The 22,093-nt window shown below is 43.5% G+C and overlaps 1 protein-coding gene across 2 annotated transcripts; it reads left to right on the top strand.

Moving 5' to 3' along the window:
* Positions 1-1,400: 1,400 nt before the first annotated feature.
* Positions 1,401-21,314, top strand: hbs1l (HBS1-like translational GTPase). 2 transcript variants are annotated; one of them, XM_030109931.1, is made up of 18 exons: positions 1,401-1,610; positions 2,158-2,223; positions 2,434-2,565; positions 3,027-3,278; positions 13,849-13,945; positions 14,059-14,312; positions 14,970-15,135; positions 15,860-15,977; positions 16,956-17,102; positions 17,193-17,267; positions 17,357-17,474; positions 18,265-18,333; positions 18,419-18,523; positions 18,710-18,800; positions 19,112-19,220; positions 19,310-19,410; positions 19,931-20,075; positions 20,208-21,314. In XM_030109931.1, exons 1-18 carry the CDS (start codon positions 1,568-1,570, stop codon positions 20,217-20,219), a joined length of 2,100 nt encoding a protein of 699 aa, XP_029965791.1. In that variant the 5' UTR covers positions 1,401-1,567; the 3' UTR covers positions 20,220-21,314. The 2 variants fall into 2 exon arrangements, with proteins under 2 accessions (XP_029965791.1, XP_029965792.1); XM_030109932.1 differs by lacking the exons at positions 13,849-13,945; positions 14,059-14,312; positions 14,970-15,135; ... (9 more) ...; positions 19,931-20,075; positions 20,208-21,314 and adding an exon at positions 4,506-8,153.
* Positions 21,315-22,093: the final 779 nt, after the last annotated feature.

Genomic DNA, 22,093 nt, shown 5'->3' with positions numbered 1-22,093 from the left:
GAAACAACCACACAGAAAATGTTTCGAAGTATACGACATGTAAAATCTTGTGAACACAGTTCGATCCCCGCTCCCGCAGGCGTAAAACTGTCGTTGTGTCCTTGGGCAAGACACTTCACCCACCTTGCCTAAGTGTGAAAGTAGTGCGAGAGTGAATGGTTGGTGGTGGTCGGAGGGGCCGACGGCGCAGATTGGCAGCCTCGCTTCCGTCAGTCTGCCCCAGGGCAGCTGTGGCTACAATAGTAGCTTACCACCACCGAGTATGGTGTGAACGGGTTAATGTGATATTGCAGTGTGAAGAGCTTTGGGCTCTGTCATGCAGGGTAAAAAGCGCTATACAAGTGTAGTCCATTTACCATTTACAAGCTTGAACCTACTGGTTTACAATCAGATAACCTGTCAATCACTGAGTCCACGAATAAGAAGAGAATGCAGTGTAAGAGCATAAAGGAACTTTTATTTATCAGTGGTACACACTGCATTGGATGTCACAGGGTGACAGGCAGGTGAACTGTATATGGGGGAACTTTTCTTTGTTGGGCAGGTGTTCCATCCTTTAGTTCTTTATCGATAAAGTAGGGTAGCTACACATTATGATGCTTGAGCTCAGTGGAAACTTTGAGTTTTAAATGTTACTAAGGGGATAACATGCTTAATTGGAAATAAGGAGTCCGACTTTCATTCATCCCACACACCAGCAGGCAGCGTGTCAATTACATAATCCTCATGTAGCATCTCATCGGCTTAAAGCATTGGTTCAGCCTTTACACACTGGTGAGAGAACAAGTCTTTTTCCAATCGGTTTTTCAGCATGTGCTGCATGTGGGCCAGTGGTGGCGTTCAAGCAAGAGAAGAGGACTTGGGATTGGATTGGCTTGTTACAGTGGATGTGTCACTCCTCTGAGCCCCTGACCAAGACCTTTGACCCCCATCAGCCCCCAGGAGCGCCTAATGTGGCTGCCTAGTCTACCCCAGCTTAAAAGTGGAAAAAGGAATTCCCACGAGGGAAGTATTAAAGTGTGATTATTTCAGGTGCTTGTTGTTTCATAATATTTTCAAGATCAGTTTGAGTCCATACTTTTTAATAAAGTTGTTTTATTGCAATGTGAGATACTGACCTCATAAAAAAGTGAATGTGGGCCACTTACTCAGGCTACTACAATTTTTACTGCTAGTTCTAAATATTATATTTCATTATATCCACCATAAAACATAAGTAGACATAAAAACATAAAAACTGAAAATAAAAAAATGGAAAAAAAAATAGAGAAAATAATGTTAAATCATGTTTATGTGACGCCAGAAGACAAAAAATGAAAAAAAAAAATGGTGAAAGAAAAATGTGACTGAATGAGTTGAAGTAAAAATGATTGTTATGGTAAGTTTTGTTTACCTCAGACTGAAGAGAGTTTGCTGTGCAGGAAGAAGCTCTGCTGCTGTTTGCTGACGCCTCGCCTCATCTCTCCCTCCAGCAGCAGCAGCAGCAGCAATGGCAGCCTGGCACTGAGACACATGTCCCTGCAGTTCGAGAGCTAAAACACACGGGAGAGGACCCACCAGCAGCGAAATGTCCCGCCACAGAAACGTCCGAGGTTACAACTACGACGAAGGTAGACCACTTTAAACCTCTTTAAGCTCGACAACAAGGCCCGGACTGGCTAAACGCGTTAGCCGCTAAGCTAAATCTAAACGGCTAATGCTAAGCTAGTTTAGCTGCTGTCGTGTCACTTAGCAATAAACTGAAGGTAAATGGCTCAACAATCCCACTATATTCCCGTTTATCCAAGCGTTTATTCTTATGTTTTAGTGCTGTGCAGTCATGAAATATCTCTATATTGTCGCTCGTGTTTTAATGTGTTGATTCAGCTAGGCTGCTAACTGCTCAAACTACAGAAACACTTGAAACACTGACGACTCCAAGCAAGCATTATGGGATTTTTCAGGCTCAGTTAATTATTCAAAACCTTTAAATACTGAAATCAACCACGCGTCTGGTTTACTGATTGTGTTCTCTCCTGAAGTTGCTGACAAAGCAAAGTGGCAGCTGTCACAATAGACTTGAATGAAGCTGCATGCTTCTTTACAGGACAGCGTTTGTGTGAGCTGAAACAGAAATGACACTCATCTGAATTCTATTTATGTCTTTTTTCCTCCTAGACTTTGAAGATGACGACCTGTATGGCCAATCCGTGGATGATGACTACTGTATATCACCTGCAACAGGTGTGTAATCAAGAGATACATGGATCATTTACATGGTTATATTAAGCATGTGGTGCATGCTTGTGAACAGGAGCCATTATATCAGATTACTTGTTTTCTTCATTTAAAAAAAGATTGTAGCTCTTTAAAAAGTCACCAGCCTCTTATGTCGTTCCATGAAACATCTCGCTGTTATCAAGCATAAAGCATGTATATTTTTGTGTTATCCAGCAAATCAGTTCATCTATTCACGTCAAGAGAGGCAAGCACCAAGGGAAGAGCCATTAGAGGAGGAAGAATATGAAGATGAGGATGTTCCTATGTCCCCTACCATCGGCCACGATCTCGACCCTCTTGATCAAGGTAGTATTCAACTTCATGCAACTGTTTACCAGTGAGTGAGGTCTATGTTCTGTGCTACTTTAGTGTTTTTAGTGTTTCATTCTCTATCCTGGTAAATTGCAAATCATATAGTGGCATACTTTGACTGCTCTCATTGGTCACCTCATGAGACATAATTGGACAGTGTATTCTAATAACACAGCTCTGTAATAAAACCCCAGTCTTCCAAGGTTATGCTTAGTTTTCCTTGTTATTGACAGTGATTTATTTGCCCATTTCTGAGGTTGCCATGCGCTCTAGTCTTGTAGGCTGCAGTAAATTGGCAGCGTTTATTCGATACACCTTTTCATATAAGCTCCTGTTTATTGGAGAATTATACCTAATAAAGTCTTGGGTGAGTAAAATTTGTGAGAATGAGGAACCTAAATAGAGCTTTTATATGTCTTGTATTTTTAATGCTCTCTGTTTTTCTTCCCCGTTAGCCAAGCTGTACTCCTGCCTGGACCACATGCGGACTGTCCTGGGAGAAGCCTTTCCGGACACTGTGTTGTCCCAGGCTGCCATCAGATGTGGATTTGACCCACAGAGGGCACTGGATGCAGTACTGTCTGAAGACACTAAGACTGCCCCCGTTTCTCGGAGTACACTACAAGAAACGGCTTCAGTGGCCAGAGTGAGCGAAGAGAAAGCACCACTACCACAGCGAGTCAGACAGGAGGCTGTAGCGGAGAAAGGTACGTCAGGAGTGATTCACCTAATGATCTTTGACCTCATCAGCATCGGTTACTGTTGACTGTAGTATAAAGTAAGGAGCATGTGAATCAAACATTTCTGGGGAAGGCTACCATTCTTCTTCTTATTATTATTATTTTTTTCCTGTAACAGTAAAACTGGCAAGGAAAATTAAGTAGTAGTGCTTTGAGATACATATATCAGGTGCAGGGTGTCTGGTATTAGTCTGATTAAAAAAAAGGATCTTCTCATCATAATTTTTTTTTTTTTTTTTTTTTTACATCTTTGACTTCATATCTGATATTTGCACATAATGTGTTTTTGTGCAAATAAAGCTGTTTCAACTTACAGTATGTTTGTTTTCAGACATATGCCAGATTTCATTGTGTGTACTACAAACAGTTATAGTGTTGGAATTATTTACCCGAAAACTGCTTGACCTTATGGCTCGTATCATATGATATGAGCAGTGTATGTCAGCATTCGCTTTCATTCGCTTGCAGCATGTGCAGAAAAAAATAGTGGAATCATAGAAATGGGATCACCCTTATTTTCATCGTGATTTTCATTAGCCTCCAGATGCTTTCAAAGCTCTTTTATGCTCTATGTACACAAAAAAAGTGTTGTGCAAATGTCACTGTCTTTATGCTTCCATATATTTCATAGAAATGAGCTCATCCCTTTAGAGGAAAGCTCTGAACTAACTCTGGATTGTTTTCAAAAAGTTCCACCTTGGGTACTATTTTCAAAATGTTGAATAATTGACTATGAGCGCCATTGTTTCACTTAAAAAAGTTGTGTAAGTCGAGTCTGACTGAATAATAACTAATTTGGGAGAAGGTATTCAGTTTGATATTGACAAGGCACAATCTGAAGCAGTGTTGCAGACAGTGAGGGTCTGTCACGCTGTTGCTGGTGATCCCAGCTAATCTCAACACTGCCTCCATGACTTTACTCTGTGGCTGTAAGACATAAACACTGTATGGACGGATGGCTCTGTACGTTTCTGTATGTGTAGCTCATTAATGGCAGAAATGAGCCTTGAGTGTGAGTCTTAGAGAGGAGCATTTACACTTGCTTTAACACAGATTGTTAAGCCTGCAAATGTTTAACAAATTGCCATTTTTCTTTTCCTTTTTGTCTGTTTGTGGTCTGATCCATCTGACCTCGGCTCCACGGCCGCCTCCTCCCTCCTCTTTGACATCTGCAATTGGCTTTCGTAAGGTAAGGAGCCTTCTTGTCTGCTTCTCATACTGATAGTACATTCAAAGGACAGAAACATACGCAGCCTCGTGCACCATGTGCACCCAACTTACGTGATCTGCTGTCTGGGCATGAGTCGAATGCAGCGGTTAGCAGCTGTGAAGGACAAAACTCGAGCCAGAAAAGTATTGGTCCAGGCAGTGGCAGTACTGCCAGCCTGGCACAACTCATGTCTGAACATGAACAAAAGAGTAAAGGGACGGGACAGGCCGGCACGGCGGGGTGCCTCAGTGTTCTCCCATCAATGACTCCTGTAGGAGCCCAGTCAACACCTTCAGCTTTTTCTAACCAGAGTAGTCTTTCACTGGGAACACTAGCGTCTTTAAATGTGCCCTTAGCATCAAACTCATCGCCTCCCTCCATCTTCTCACTCGGTAATCTCTCGCTCAGTGACTCCAAAACCACATCTCCAAGCATTTCTCTGTCTCCCTTCATGGGTCTCGGTACAGTCCTGCAGAACAGTCAACGCTCGCGGCCAGCGGGGCCGAACTGTGGCATATCTGTTGCAAGCGATCACAAAGCGAGCCCGTCGCTGTCCGATTTAATTCAGGAGCACTCCCTCCGCAGGCAGCCTGTCAGTAACACACTCCCTGGCTCCCGGAGCGGTGAAGAGAATTCTCCACCAGCCCCGACTCTGTCGTTGTCTGAACTTGCCTTACAGCACCAGAACAAGAACACCAGTCCTCATTCGCAAAGCACTGAAACACCAGGGAAACCACTCTCCAGTACTGGTCTGACTTGCGTGGATGGGACGGTCTCTTTATCTCATCTGGCACTGCAACACAACAATAATGGACCCTCTGCCCTCCATGAGCCCACCAGCACTGAATCTGCAGGAAATGCGCTGCAGCCTCCACCTGGCCTCGCTGGGCTGCTTTCTCTGTCGCATTTGGCATCTCAACACAAAGGCAAAACCTCAACCACCTCAAATGGGTCACAGTACACCCTCACCTCGCTCCTCTCACCAGCAAAACCAGAAGACACTGCTGCGATGGCAGAAAACGCTGCAGGAGGCAGGACAAAGTGTCAGCACGACCGCAAACCATACCAAAAACTCTCCCGGCCGCGGGCGCCAGGCCAGACCATCGACTTGACGTCACTCATGGCTCAGTCCCACGGCGGAGACGCCCATCAGCTCGACACCGACTTCCCTTCGCCGTCGTCTCCAACTCCACGCGCCCTGGGACTGGATCTTTCTGTCTTTGCGCGGCCGTCAGTGTTCGCAGTGACGCTGTCGGTTCAGAGCTGCAGGCGGCCGAAGAGGAGAAACGTGTTGAAGGGAAAAATGAAAGGCGGCAGGACAGGAAGTGGTTATCAGCCTCTTCTCTATAAATCGAAAGACTCATCCAAAGATGGCCTGACGCCAAACAGGCCAGTCGTACCTTTCCTCTTCGACACGCCTTCACCTGATGACATTGTCCGGGCTAACCAACGAAAAGCCTTCACAAGGTAGACATCGGGGAAACAACTGACGGCGGTCGGGTTCCATCTGATGCCGACGCCTTTCGTTCCAGCAGCTGAAGTAACTTCAAAAAGCCGATGCACTCAGGATCATCAGTCCTCCTAAATTTTTTAACTTGGTTGCAGGATTTAAGCGATTTGAAGAAACCTTTTGGACCAACAGCATGGCACAGGTGCATTAAAAACGCCTTTGAGAGACAGTATTACCTACAGCATAGCAACTTTTTTTTTTTACGCAGATAAATAAAACACAGTACCAGTATCACACAGGATGAGAATCGACTCATTTATTCATGCTACCACTTTAAAATAATAGCTGCCTAAACTCTTAGCAGATCATTTGTATATTCAGTGTATTTTAGGAAAACCTTTTTGTAATTTAGTGCAGTTGGCTTTGTTACGATATTTTAAAATTTGAGTCTTATTTTTCTATACTGCAGTGGCCAATGGCTTTTAATCTTTTGTGATCGCAGTTTTCTTCATTGCCAAGGAAAGCCAGAGTTAGTTTTTTTTTTTTTTTTTGTACAAATCTAGTGTGAGCTCCATGAACTCTGAAAAAAGAAAAAAAAAGACTGTCTGCAGGTGTGCTGCAGCTATTGGAATATGGATCAGTTAACCATTGTACTGGTTTACTGCTGCCTGCGCTCGAGATCATGAGGTTGACTTTTTGGTTTGGAGGACACCTGGAGATTTTCCCATGAAGGAACGAGAGCACACGCATACACACACACGCACACTCGCATACACACACACACATAAACTCACACTCAGGCAGACAAGCAAACTGTTTTACCAGTTTTATTTTTGAAGCTTGTGAGCTTAATTTGTATGCAAGCACTGCAATGAAGCTATGGAGTGAAATGATTAAAAGCAGCTAATCTTCTGATGTACCTAATGGATTTGATTTACACTGGGTGTGTCTTCACACACACCGTCACAGCTGAATTTGTTAATTATGCAATAAAGATGGTTGAGTTTCCGCACTCTGAATGCACCTCTGCCCAATCCTTTCTTCCACTTAGCATTTGTGAATGGCCGTGTGCAGAAATGTCATTATATTTTATTAAACCGATTCTGCTAAACACTAAAGTTATCGTGTATACATTTCTAAAATATTGCATTTTAACATAGTAATTGATGCTGGTTTAAAAAAAAAAGAATTCTAGTAGTGTCTGATATATGTATTTCTCATAGCTATAGCTCTAATCATTCTTTGCTGTATGCCAAAAATTCAACTCTCGTCGGAAAGCAGTACAGTGCTCCATCGACAGAAGAGATTCACACATCTGTTGAAGGGGCTTCTCACAAAAACCACAGTAATATAGAAACAAAGTCCCGATGATGGCAAAAAAAAAAAAAACCAATGACTCACTACTCATCTCTATATTCTCAGACCACAGAATCAAAATATATTCCTGTTATAGTCCTGTTAAGTTAAATTTGTCATCACCCATAGTTGAGATAGAAGCAAAAAAAGGAGCGTATATATTTTGAGTGTTCCAGTTTACGCTCACACTGCTTAGCCGTTGCAGGTTTTCTCATTTAAACCTTGAGTTAGCATCTTTAAAATATTGTGCGCTGAAAACTGTGTGCAGCACGTCCGTCGTCCCAGGTCCGAATGGGTTAAGACTGAGAAAGTGCCGGCTGGATTAGATCAGTGTAAACGTTATACAGGTGCAGAAAGCTGCGTGAACTGGACCTTGAGGCAGCGGAGCCTCGGGGAGCAGATGAATAATGAAGGGCAGATAGCGGTAATGATAAGTCAAACATGACAAGCCAAACCGGTTTGTCAGTGTATAGCATGCGTAATCCTCGGATCTCCGTGTTTGGAAACAATGTGCTCTTACAGGGATGTTGTGGTCGCTTTTTGCTTGGGAAGCTCTTCTTCACAGCTTTTTCTTTTTTTTTTGTTTTTTATTTCCAAGTGGTTCTTTTTGACAATCACAAAATGAGCAAGTTTTGTAATGAGTGGGCTTGTCCAGCCACTGTCGAGTCCTTCTCTCTTGAGGCGAGCCGGCGTGTGGGTTTGAGCAGGAAGCTGCAGTCTTGGAGCAAAATGTCACCCCGAGCACACGTCGACCCATCACAGCAGCCGATCATCTTACTCGGTGCGTCTTACACCACCTACGTAGGAAAATATGATCACGTCTATTTTTTTTTTCACAGCTTTGTCAGGAGGCTGCGACAGATCAAATCATTTTGTTACCTTCACAGCGTTTACACTTCTGCAAGGCGTAAATGTTGCACAAATGTTTGGTTTTTTTTTTTTCTTTGGTCTGTCATGTGGCGCCTCTTCTGGAAAATTTTGTTAAGTGGTCAAAAAAAAAAAAAAAAAAAAAAAGCGGCAGCATTTGGATTGAGATGCCAACAACACCGGAGCTTTGTTGTGGTTCATTGTGTTGAACAAAAGGCTATAAACTATGATTTAAGTAGAAAAAAAAAAGCTATATTGGAAATCAATTAGCCGGATTCTTTGCTCTGATGAATAAGTTCATTAAAGTATGAAACGGTGAAATAGTGATCTTTCTGTGGCTTCTGTGTTCACTTATTAAACTTCTTCAAAGTCACAAGTTAACGGACACTGGTAAGTTACCGTCTGCATGTTTACATTGGTTTGCATTCTCAGGTAAGCCGTTCAGTCATTTTTGTCCCTGTATGTAAAGATTGATCGTTGAAATCACGCCATGATGACGTGTTCGTGAGGAGCTTCCCAGTTTACTGACATAAAAACCTCAATGACACAAAACTCCAGCCTATGCAGTTCAGCTTTTTTTTTTTCCTCACTTGTTGGTTTATATCTGACTCGGGATGTGTCACGGAGCGGTTTCGACCGCTCAGGATACATACAGAATCCAACTCTGATCAGTTTGACTTCACCCCAGATAAAATGTTCAGATGTATGTTTTTCCGTCTGCTGTCCGCCTGAAGCGATAATTATTTCTCTTATCTTCTCCCCCACATCTCAGTCACCCTCAGCTTTCACTTTCAGGTTTACTCATACATTCATACATTCCACCAGGGCAAAGAATGGATAATTTAATTATTTTAATCATAAAGTATCACAAATATTCATTCCTTTTTCGGAAATATCAACTACACCAAGTGTCAACACTCAAGTGGTGAAAACCTAAATTTAATACAGTAGCTGACCACTATCTACAGGTTTTTATTTCTTATTTTTTTGGATGGACCATCGCACAAATCTCTACGCACGGGAACGTCAACGGGACTTACTCAAGTTTTTGTATTTATTGCAAATCATATTTGCTCGACAAAATTGTCACATATTCACCTGATATCAAGGCGTTCTAATTTGAACTGATGCTTTGTGGGCAGTGTGTTTTGCCTCCTGCACACGGCGGTGTTGCTGAGGTTTAGCTGACTGCTTTTCCGAACCGAGGAGGAGATGAAGCAGACGACTGCGTGATGCAGGGCCAGACGTTCACTCTCAATAAGCTACTGACTACATACCCACCTAAAAAGATGTCAACTGCTTCCTTAAGACGTCCCTTTCATTTACTACTAACAGAGGTCAGATAATAGGGTTTTGACCCGACTGTTCATATGTTGCCAGGCAGTCAGTTCTGCACACTTCTTAAAATACTGTCATTGTCCAAATTTCCCAGATTGCAGCAATTCTGTAATCTTTTCTTGCTAAAGACAGAAACCATACGCAAATGGCTTCATGTATTTCTAATGTTTGCACTTTATGAAATATACAGTTCCGTTAGAGGCGTAAAACATGTTTTGTGGCTAAACGCAGGAGAATGACAAAGAAAATATCGACAAGCTTTTTTCACTAACTGTAAATACTATTGAGGGTTCATGCAGAGGAGATTTTAGTGTCGGCGTGTAAAGCAGACAGCTCAACACTGAGATCTGAGATCAGTCAAAGCTAGTGACCTTATTTCTTATGGGGTTTCATCTCCATCAAAGCCCCAGTGTGAGCGAGAGTTTGTAAAAGCATGCTTAAAGCAGGCTGCAGAATGCTGCTTTGCTTACACCAGTAGGCAGTAATGTTAGAGTTCAACTTGTAGGCTATTAAAGTGCGAATCTTTTTTTCCAACATGTATGGATATCTGTGCACTGAAGTAAACAGAAACATTTGGCAAGTGACCAAAAACTTGGCATTCAGAGGTTGTTATGCTCTCTTGTTACTGATCTCGGCCCCCTAAAGATCAACCGGGGCTTCATGTGGGTGAGTTACACCCCTGTGTTACATGGTTAGCATTAAAAAGGTGACTTTTTTTTTTTTTTCAAACTGTTAGTTTCCATGCATCTCAGGCGAGACTTTACGTTTGATCTAGACAGGACGCCACCCAACAAAAACCTGTGTATATTCAGCTCATAATATGATGCGGCGGGCCTGCGACGGTTCAATATCATGGTTTCAAATACAAAAGCTTGAGAGTAGGTGAGAGTTTTCAGGTAGTTGGTATGACTCAAGCGATCCGCTGATAAAGTGGGGGCATTGCCTGCAGACGAAACACTCATTAGATGTTCAATGGCGACTCTGACATTGCGCGTCTTTCTTTTGACTCATCCTGAAAGGGGTCAGGTGGGTCCTGCACGGAGCTTTTTTCCTCAGCAGGCAGTCTCACTTCCTTCATGTTCGTCTTCATTCATATCTTTGTACCTTGTTTGAATGTGTATGATGCCGAACTTCCAGTTTGGCTCATCGGTCCACCCAGCAGCAGAAATATAGACCGCCTCTGGCGGTTTGTTTTATTTTTCAGTAAGGGGATTTCACCTCATTCCTCCGGCTGAAAACACAGTGTATCTTTTGGTTTCAGACCTGAACTGGGCCGTGACTTCTTGATTTGCGACACACGGGCTTCTTTCCCTTGTGATATATTTACTTTTGAGGGTAACCTTTATAGAGACACGTGGCTCACGCCGAGATGCGGTTCGTGATTCATCAGTGACAGTTTTAGCATTTTAACATTGTCTTCCACTGCAGTATCAAGTAGTGAAAAGCTGTTTCAGGTTTTTTTTGTGAATACCATTTTTTTAAAATCACATTGGAGATGTTAAAAAATAAAACTGCATTTAGATGCTTGGAGAACATGAACATTACACTTTTTTTTTTTTTTTTAATAGCGCCTTGTCCTGCAGGTCTGTCTGTCACCCCATCACTTAATCTCTCTGTGGCTGCGTGTGTGTGTGTAGGAGTAGGTGTGTGTTTGCACACAGGAGAGGGAGAGGCTTCATATTTGCATATCCTGGGCGGGCTCCTCTCTCTCGAGCCCTTGGGCCAAGGTGTGCAAACGTTTTGCTCACCCTCCGTCACGGCAAAGGGTCCGCAATTTTTTTTTTGAAGAAGTCCTGGATAGGAGGATCCGCAGTGTTTACCCGCACAGGCCAAACAGAGCCCGGCAGCGTCTGCCGTCAGAGCGCACAGAGGAGCGGTGGTTCACCGCTGACCCCTGCTCCCGCTGGCCCCCCGAGGCCAGCTCGCCTCAGCCAATCGGCTCCAACGGCAGCTGTTTGAAGAGACGTCCGACCGTTTTGAGAGACCAACATGACCTTCAGGGGAAGGCTTGTTTAACCCAAGATGAAGTGTAAAAAAGCCAGGAAGCCCTCAGGATTTATGTAAATATCATTTTAAACATAAAACTTTACGTTAAAAAAAACCCCAGAATGCTTTAAAGCAAATAACACAATTACTGTTGAATTTAATTAAACTTTCTGGTGCAAAATGCAGTGAAGTGTCCTTAAAGTTTTGTCACCCCTGGTTGAAAAAATAAATAATTCATGGACAAAATATGTAAATACGTATAAGAAAAATGAATTGATGTGTTATTTTTCAAAAAAAAAAAAAATTCTAATCAGTACATTTGCATAGAGATTGTACAGGAAACCTCTGGGAAGAATCTCTCGGAGAGCATCTGGAGATTCAGTCCTCATTTCCCTCGTGTGTCTCTTCCTGTCACTCCAGTCTCCACCCTGATGAGACAGACGCTCCCCGGGGGGGAAGACGGTATCAATTCGAAGACTCTGTTTTTCTTCTGAACTTAGTTCAATTTAATGTCTTTTATTTCACAGTAAATCAGAAGCCTTTATCAGACCTCTTCCAGACGGTATTCCTCGAAGGCGAAGTGACGTTAATCCCACGTGCTCCTTGCAGTTTTACGACGCGCTGTAGATCAGCAGATCCCGAGTGATCAGTTTATCGGATGATCCACCCCCCCACCGCTCAGGTTGCTTCATTCAGGGCATCAGGCGTGAAACTTTTACCAAATCTAACATGCACATCTGCCGCGGCGCAGCCAAAACGCCTCACACTCATGTGTTGCGTCCAGGTGCTAGAAACTTCCATGTTAGTGCATCAGGAGAGGAAAAGCCCCCGTCTACAGGAAAACCCGAAAATCCCCAAAGTGCTTCTCCAGCTCATGTTGCGGCTCAACGCTAACTGAATAAAACCTTAAATGATGGATCCATTCCTGTGATCTGGCTGAAAACCGCACGTGGATTACATTTCTCCAATGTGTTTGTGCAATAGGTTTTAAAATGTGAAAGTTTCAAGCAGATGTGAGTGACTGTCAGTAAGATTGGAGCGCCGAAGGGGAAATAAGCCTCGTCGGTGTTGAGGGCTGTATCGGTGTTTCAGAAAGAAAGGGACTTTTCTCCCCTGCGCTCAGCGAGTCATTCAGAGAGTGCTTGGTTGGAGAAAGTCCATTAATACTTCGATTGAATCTCACCCCTTTCTCCCCTTTGGGTATTTTTTTATTTTATGGTGAATCTTTCTTACAACACCATAATTTGTGTCATTTAACCACATATGTATGAGATTAGGTGTGTGTTGTGAGAGCAGAGGACAAGGTGTTTCACCTCCTTCAAACTCGGTGCAGCTTCAATGGTTTGTGCAGTTTTTTTTATTTTAGCTTTGATTAATCGTCTCTTTTCATAAATTGCAGTTAACACTATCTGCTTGCTTAATATTACTTTTAACATGATAAGATAATATCATTTGTGCCTAAAACAAATGCAAGTCTTCTTGGACTAATTTGGGGGTGGGGCATCTGCTCATCCATCAAAATAGGAATTTTTGGAGAGTTTGAAAACTTCCTATAAAATGAAGCAAATTACCAAGTTATAAGAAGTAACATTATTTAATTTATGAGAAATCAATTGCGAAATTATGCAAATCGCACATTTTAAAACACGCGTCTTTCCGCCAGCCGCGTGTGCACCGGGGTGAGACCGGCTGAAACGTTTCATTCTGTGAAATGCTGTGTCACACTGATCTATTTACATGGAGGCAGCAGGCAACGGCCACTTCAGAAATTAACCCCGTGAGTACCAGGATGCCACTGCTGCACACAGATGCACTCTGCACGCAGTCGTAGGCTTGGCTGAACAGCCCAGGCGAAATGAATCAGTAACAGGTCGATATGACTGGTACGGGTGGCCATTCAGGTCTGGGATGACAAAGCAATGACCTCAGCAAGTTGAATAAGAACTGCCAATCAGATTTAAAAAAAAAAAAAAAAAAGGTTCATAGTGCAACTGATTGCATGTTGCAGTGTCACTGCCTCAAGCGCTGGTGAGAGTTGTTAGCTCTCTATCTTGCAGCATCCAGCCTCTTGAGCTTTACTGAAAAGAGTGTTCTTAGTTTATAAAACAATGGAAGCATGCATGTTCAGATCATCTGGAGCTCTGGGAGCTTTGTGCATGATTCTGTTGCTCAGCTTGACTAATTAATTCATGAAGAATCTGACAAACTGTTGTCCGTTTGTTTATTAAAGACAACACGATGTGATTGAGATAGAATACTGTCATCAAAATCATCTTGGTGAATGTAAACAATGGAGACGTGTTTTTTTTTTCCTGTCCTTGTTCTTTCAGCTAAAAGCAGAGATCAAGTGGATTCTGAAGTGGTGCCGAAAGTTGCTCGCATGACCGTCTCTGGCAAGAAGCAGACCATGGGCTTCGACGTCCCGAGGTGTGTGGAACCCTCTATTTATCGCCACATTGTTCTGTTTAAAGAAATGTAAATGAGCACGTGATCAGAATGGCGTCGTGCGTTACAGGTTAACCTTTAAATTCTCTCCACAGCACAGCCGAGAACGGCCTCGTCGCTACGCCGGCGCGCCGCGGCGGGAGCCCCGAGGACGCCAACGTGACGGCCACCCCCGAGGCGGCCGGCAAGCGTCCCGAGACGCCGTCCAAAGGGTCCAGCGGGGGGGACGAGCCCGCCGCGGCGCCCACGCCGGGCCGGTCTGCCGGGAAGGCGAGGCAGTCGATCAACGTCAAGGCCGAGCTGGAGAAGAGGCAGGGCGGCAAACCTCTGTTGAACCTGGTGGTGATAGGTAACATTTGGCAGTTCTGGTTCTGCACGCTTCGTCAACTCTGTTTTTACTGCACCAGGCACAAACACAAGGTTGCATGCAAAATGCAGGAGGCTCACCAGTCACACAAGTGAAATCAGTACAAGGGAAGATCCGAGAGGACCCCGAAATTCACAAAACGACTCAGGTCACGCCGGTTCGGCAGCAAATTCTCCCTTTCAGGTGGTTCGGCGATGGCGTGTCATACTCCACTGTTCGTGTATGAGTCAAGTCGAACATCAGAGCAGAGCACTTGCTCAGTCATATTTTCTCATTCTCACTTACACCAATAAAAAGTGACTTTGTAGTTTCAGGAGTGCAGATGATTTGTTTCTCACAGCCTGTGAAACCTTTCGTTTTACCGCGTTTCCCCTCCGACCCCCGATCCTTGATCCCATTTGTGCCTGCAGCCCTTCGCTTGTGCAAATCTGCAGATTTCCTTCTGTCATCAGTGGCTTCCTCTGTCCTTTTTTTTTTATCTTCTCTTCCTCACCTACCTACCTTATCACGCTATTCCTTCTGTCTTTATCGCCAGGCTCATTCCCATCTCCACTCTTTGGCACTTTAAACCCAGTTTCTGTTTTGGCAGCTTCCTCGGCACTGTTAATTTGCGCTCTCTCTCTCTCTCTCGATCTGCAGGACATGTGGATGCAGGCAAGAGCACACTGATGGGCCACCTGCTTTATCTGCTGGGCAATGTCAACAAGCGCACCATGCACAAGTATGAGCAGGAGTCCAAGAAGGCTGGGAAGGCCTCCTTCGCCTACGCTTGGGTTCTGGATGAAACAGGCGAGGAGAGGGACAGGTACATTCAAACAGTGAGACGACACGCAACGGGAAATTACACATTAGAATATATATATGTATAGTTGTAGATTGATTAAATAAGAGTTACAGACGTGTCAGATCGCTTTATGTTAGACTCGGCATGTCTTTTAAAGGTGATTGATAGTAGTGAGGTGGACCTCATATCCTATGTAACTCATGAAAACAGTTTGATGAAGGACTTTGCAGAAAGATGGTAGATCTTTAAACACTTGAAAAACTGCAAAAGAACAGAACTCGCAAAGAATTTATCTTTTTCTAGAATTCAGAAGAGAAGCTTGCATGAATTTTAGGCTTTCAAAACACAACTTCAACAATTTCAAGTTTTTTATTGTCTCAGTTGTGATCATTTTGACTTGAAGCTCAGAAGAACAAAAAATATGTAATTTTTTTTTATTATTATTTTTGCTGAGGCAGTTGAAAAACGAGCATTGCCTGCTGACATTTTTGTTGTGACTCCAGTAAAATGCAATCAGTTTGCATCAAAAACACAGAGTGAATTTGATTATGCTCTGAATTCACTTATCATTAACTTTTCAAGCACATTTTTCAAAGATTTTAATGTTGACCAGAGACTGCAAGAAGCTTCTAATCCACATCCTACTGCTGGTGTAACAGAGATGGATTTGATCACATAATTTTCTTTATTACATTTAGTCTTTAATAATCCCCCTCTTATTCTTTTTTGGCATGTTTTTCTTCAGAGGTGTGACGATGGATGTGGGCATGACTAAGTTTGAGACAAACTCCAAAGTGGTGACTCTGATGGATGCGCCCGGACACAGAGACTTCATTCCCAACATGATCACAGGAGCTGCACAGGTAGACCTCAGTCATTTCTCTGGTTGGATGAAGGCATTGAGTATAAAGGCAGTAAATGAGAGGGGAGGTCTGACCTGTGTTCAATAACAGCACAGGTCCAACATATTCCAGTTTGGAGGCATCGCACAGCTTTCTAGAAATACAGAAATTGACTTTAGAGGCGAAGATTGGCTACCGTTTTATTTTGTTGCAGGTGACAGAAACCCCAATCATATTGTCAGTGATTTGCAGAACCCAAAGAGCTCTAATCTCAACACCGTGTGGTCTGTTTCAGATCAGAGCTTTGAATCATCTGACATCCACAGAAGATCTGTGCTCAAACTAGACACTGATTTCATTGTTTTTTGTAGTCAGAAACATTAACAAACCTGCTCACCTTTTGTCGCATACAGAACCCTTTAAATGGAAATACTTCTTTGCCCTGGTTTCTGCTGCCTTGTCACACCCCGCTGTGGTTTTGGGTGTTGGTGTCAAAAGGTGTTTTTGCAAGGAAGGGTGGGTGTTTGGGTGTGTGTGTGTGTGTGTGTGTGTGTGTGTCTGTGTGTCTGTTTTGGGGAGCTCATGTAATTTCTCTTCTTACCATATGACTGTCTTCACATTCAGCCTTTCCTTATTCTGCACGTTGAAGTGTCCAAACGGCGTTCGTGTCTCAGTGAAACACACATTATGAGTAATTCAACTACACAACTTTACATTTTGCTTTGCAATACCGACAATGTCAGATGGTTAAAGATAAGCGCGGCGGGTAGAATTACCACTGCACTGTTCATCTTGTGTTCCAGTCATCATATTTTGTTAGCTTTTCCAAGGACGTCCTCACAAGACATCAAAGTTTGTTGTGTTTGATGTGGTTGTTCCAGCGTTACAGTCACTTTGTCTTCATGTTGGCACCCAGCTGTGAAATTGCAAACTTTAAGTGTGTGATTGTAGTTTTATTGCCAGACGCAGACATTTTCCCCTTTTTCCGTCTCCCCTCAGGCCGACGTGGCCGTGCTGGTGGTGGACGCCAGCAGGGGCGAGTTCGAGGCGGGCTTCGAGGCGGGCGGTCAGACCAGGGAGCACGCCCTGCTGGTGCGCTCGCTCGGCGTCACTCAGCTGGCCGTGGCCGTCAACAAGATGGACCAGGTCAGACCTGCTTCACAGTATCCCCTCTGGAGGCGTCGCAGGAGGACAGTATTGATTCCTGTTTTCCTTTGACTTCTGTTTTCAAATCAGGTGAACTGGCAGCAGGAGCGGTTCCAGGAAATCACCTCTAAGCTGGGCCATTTTCTCAAGCAGGCAGGATTCAAGGTGGGAGATCAGGATGAAGTCATGTCACATAGTTCATGGTGAATTTCTTTCTTTTTGACACAGTGTTGCCGTTTCTCTTTCCTTCCCAGGAATCGGATGTTTTCTACGTTCCTACCAGCGGCCTGTCGGGAGAGAACCTGGCCACCAGGAGCACGGCGGCGCAGCTCACCTCCTGGTACTCGGGCCTCAGCCTGCTGGAGCAGATTGGTAAAAACACACTGGCTCAGAGCAACACTGCTTCAAGCTGCCATTTCCACAGCGTTCTTTCTCCCGGCACAGCTGTGATTCTGGAAAGAAGTTTCAGAAAGTTACAGCTTTAACCAATTGAATCTACTCTGCATGCATATTTATGGATAAACCATTAATAATCAATTATAAACAAGACTTTTTTCCTCCATTCGTCAGACTTTCACTCTAACTGGAGCAACCCGAAAGACAATATATTTTTATTTCATCCAAAAAGAAAAAGTATTCAACGCAAGAATTCGTTTTTAACTTGTTTGAATATGACATCCACATAACAGTTAGAGCTGAAATCCCCCAGTGTGACAAATTTAATGTCTTTCATCTCAGAGTAACTCGTTTTCTCAGTTGTCAAATGAAACTAGAAATGTAACGCTGAAGAAGAACCTCTTCAAAGACTTTTCCAGTCTCCAGCGCATCCATTTCTGAGCAACCGAAACATTTTGAGGAAAAGGTTTAAAGGAAATAAGTGTGGAGAAGGGTCTGCTTTGTTTTTTTAGGTACTTTTTTAAAAAAAGTTGTGAATTCACTGAGATGAACTGATTAAAATAAAAGGCAGGGTGCTTAACAAAGTCTGCTTTGGAATATTTCTGTGAAATGATTGATCAGTTCTCAAATGTCTTGTTCATCAGTATTTCACAGACTCAGTCCAGTTTTTATATGAGTAATTTATCACTACTTTCTTATATTATTCTCAAAGCTTTTTGGACAGTCTTTGTTGACGCTTTTTTTTCCCCTCCTTTTCTCCATGAAGATGCGTTCAAGCCCCCTCAGAGGTCCGTAGACAAACCTTTCAGACTCTGCGTTTCAGATGTGTTCAAAGGTAAAACTCTCCTCCAAATCTTCCAGTATCTTTATCGCGACTTGAATGGCTTTTATTTAATTCCCGTATTCCTTTCTCCTCTCAGATCAGGGTTCAGGCTTCTGTGTTACGGGGAAAATTGAAGCTGGTTATATTCAGACAGGAGAGAAAATGTTGGCCATGCCTCCCAATGAGACCTGCACTGTTAAAGGTACGATCTGCTGGGACTGTTTTATTCCAGAGAGCACAAAAATCTACATTTGTAATCCACAAATGTGCATCTTACATGTAGAGCTTAGCATTATTTTGTGCTTCGGTGAGCTTGTGAGGCTTGATTTAATCAACAACACTGCCACCATGTGGCACGGAGATGACATGTCGTGTTTACGCACCATAGGAATTTGTCTTCATGACGAGCCTCTGGACTGGGCCGCGGCAGGAGACCACGTCAGTCTGACGGTCACCGGCATGGACATCATCAAGATCAAGTAAAGACGAGTGTGTGTGGAGCCGGGCAGGGGTCAGGGCGTCTGCTCGTGCTGATTAGTGAACAAACACAGGAGCTGGATCCTCATTACTGAGTTCACATTTGATGATTCTGTGTCGCAAATAGATGGAATTTACTCACGTTATACAGTTTGATCCAAACTGATAAGTTACAGACATGAGGTGTTTTTGTTCAAGACATTTTTTAAAATTCCTTCAAAAAATTCAGTAATATTTCAACGTCACACTGAAAGGAATGGAATGCTTTTTCTGCTTGGTTTCCTCATATATTAAAATACCTGCATTCTTCCAGTGTCGGCTGTGTGTTCTGCGATCCCAAGGAGCCGATCCGGGTCTGTACTCGCTTCAGAGCCCGAGTCCTCCTCTTCAATATCGAGGTTCCGATCACACAAGGCTTTCCAGTGAGTTCCGGCGCACACACCCATCTCTAAAAGTCTGCGCTATGCTAATTGCTGCTCTGTGTGTGTGTGTGTTTTTTTTTTTCATGTAGGTATTGCTGCATTACCAGACAGTCAGTGAGCCGGCCACCATTAAGAAACTAGTAAGCGTTCTACACAAGAGCAGCGGCGAGGTGCTGAAGAAGAAGCCAAAGTGAGTTTCGCAGCATAGTTAGTCTGTTTCCCTTACACTTCCACACTGTGTAGTGTGAACTGTATGTAATTTTTAATCAATTTATTCAGTATTTATTCAATGCAGCTCTGATACTTTCTTTAGAACTTGGCAACAGTCAGTTGATTTCTAATGTTTGCGGAAGTTTCAGTGTCGTTTTCTCTTGCTAAACCAGGTACCTGATGACCTTCAACCCTTAAATTTGAGACATCATCTCAGTTTACATCAAGATGGAAAAGATAATTGTTGTTTAGACATTAGAATTTGATCAGGCGTCTTGCTTCCTGTGTGTGTGTGTGTGTGTGTGTGTGTGTGTGTGTGTGTGTGTGTGTGTGTGTGTGTGTGTGTGTGTGTGTGTGTGTGTGTGTGTGTGTGTGTGTGTGTGTGTGTGTGTGTGTGTGTGTGTGTGTGTGTGTGTGTGTGTGTGTGTGTGTGTGTGTGTGTGTGTGTGTGTGTGTGTGTGTGTGTGTGTGTGTGTGTGTGTGTGTGTCATGCCCTGCAGGTGTTTAACTAAGGGTATGAATGCAATAGTGGAGATCCAGACCCAGAGGCCGGTGTCATTAGAGCTGTACAAGGACTACAAAGAGCTGGGCCGCTTCATGCTGCGGTACGTCGGCTCCACCATCGCCGCAGGCGTCGTCACCGAGGTAAAGAGCAAACAGCGCGAGCGTGTGTGTTGATCTTCCGCGACTGCAGCCCTCTCTCCTCCTGTCAGATTACAGGTTTGTCCCGATGAGGGCGTTCTGCTAATCCCCCCTCCGGTCCTCCTTCTCCCGCAGATCAAAGAATGAGCGGCGTCTCCCATCGAGGCAGCAGCAGCAGCAAGCCGGACTTTGCCGTGGAGGACCGCATGCAGCCAGAGATAAAGTGCAATTCTTGAACGACATGCCACTAACCGAGTGTCACGACAGCCCATCCAGTTTTCCATCCAGTGCAGCCGACGTTTCGCCCGACGTCCTCGCCGAACGCACAGAAGCCAAACATGAGTCCAGTTGCCACAAAGCAAGCCGACGACGTCTCCTCGTCCTCACGTTGACCGTTGCCGTGAACTCTTTCATCCGTTAAACAGACTCACAACACAACTCCTCCTCACTTCACTTTACCCGCAAACTGTCTGCCAGGGTCTTTATTGGACTCTGAAAGACGAGCGCCGACATTTCTCCAGCGTATCAGCAGCAGTCTTGACCTTTTCAACTTGGAGTCCTTGTGTTTCTGGAGCAGTGTGAGGAATCTGCATTAAATTGACACATTTTCCCTGCAAAAACTCAATAAGGAAGGAGGGAGAATAGTTGGCTTAAGCGTGCATGTGGTTATTTTTAATAGGTTTACATGATTTGAAGGACCTGTGTGTGGGATTTAGTGGCATCTAGTGGTGAAGTTTGAAAATGCAGCAGTGAAATACTCCTTTCCTGCTCATCAGAGGAGCAAAAAAGTCTCCTGCAGCTTTATTTGGGTTATTGCTGAAACACTGGAACAGTAAGCTAGGCTCTGAGGTTGAAGACGTGATACCTGAATAAATACAGATGAACAGGTTTTTGATTCAAGGTGATTCTTGGCAAATAGGCTCAATTAAACTTTGCTTTTCACAGATTCCACAAAGTCCTACACGCTTGTCTTTTAAGTGTTTACTTTATCAATTGTTGCGATCAGATGAGGGAAACCTAAATTTCCCTGTTCACCCAGGGAAATGATTCTTCTTTATTTTATGAAAATAGAATTGAAATGCTTCAATAATGGAGATTTTCTTTTAAGCAGTGAAATGCTTCTTGAAGGGCTTTTTTTTCCCCCACCCTCTCTCTCTCTCTGAACAGATTCTGAGTGCAGTTTGGAGGTTGAACAGCTGTGTGTTTCTGTGCAAACATGATGTAAAATCAACGTGACATCCAGCACCTTGTCCGAGTTTTGATTTCCAATCCGTCTGTCTCCGTCAAAACTCTTTAAAACGGAGGCCGATCAATACAACACCTGGGTGTTTTCTAGCTTCCAGTTTCACAAGTTTGTTGGTTTAATCGTAGATGAGAAAGACTGAAGAGAAATCATCAATCAGCAAATCACAGATTCTTGTTGGTAATCTAATAATTTCGCCACATCCTGTAGCATTCAGTGTCTCCATCTTTTTTTTTTTTTAACAGTTTTTCTCTATTGGTTTGGCTCATTTCTTGAAACCGAAATTACATTTTCAAAACAACATGGACTAATCTCCAAACGACCCTGTAACTGCTCACAACAGAACGGCATTTCTCATCCATGTCATCACATTGGAAATGTCTTAGTACCTGTCTCAGTGTCTCAGAAAATCTTTGCGAATGATGAAGCACAGTAAGGATAGATTTAGCACAATTCCCAAGTGAATAGGTCATGTTGATCTAAATTGACTGATTGATTCTCAGTCTAATGGTTGTTCTCTCCAAAACATATCGGCATAATTTGTATCAGTCACCACCTGCAAAATCATCTGTTCAACTGTCAAAATTAGTCAAAAACACACTTCAGTACCACGAATACCAGACGTGGATGTGTTTGCATGAGGGTGAGGAGGACAGTTAGGAGGGTGAGGAGGGAGACCAGTGAAGAAGTGAGCTGTGAAACTCCAGCGTCATTTACAGTACATTGGGCTACATACAATTTTCCTTTTTGGGTTTTTTTTTTCTCTTTTTTTTTTTTT

The sequence above is a fragment of the Salarias fasciatus genome, chromosome 15 (genome assembly GCF_902148845.1).
Source record: "Salarias fasciatus chromosome 15, fSalaFa1.1, whole genome shotgun sequence".
In the NCBI taxonomy this organism is placed as follows: domain Eukaryota; kingdom Metazoa; phylum Chordata; class Actinopteri; order Blenniiformes; family Blenniidae; genus Salarias; species Salarias fasciatus.
The sequence above is the reverse complement of the archived record's forward strand: the minus strand, read 5'-3'. Positions and strand labels throughout refer to the sequence as shown.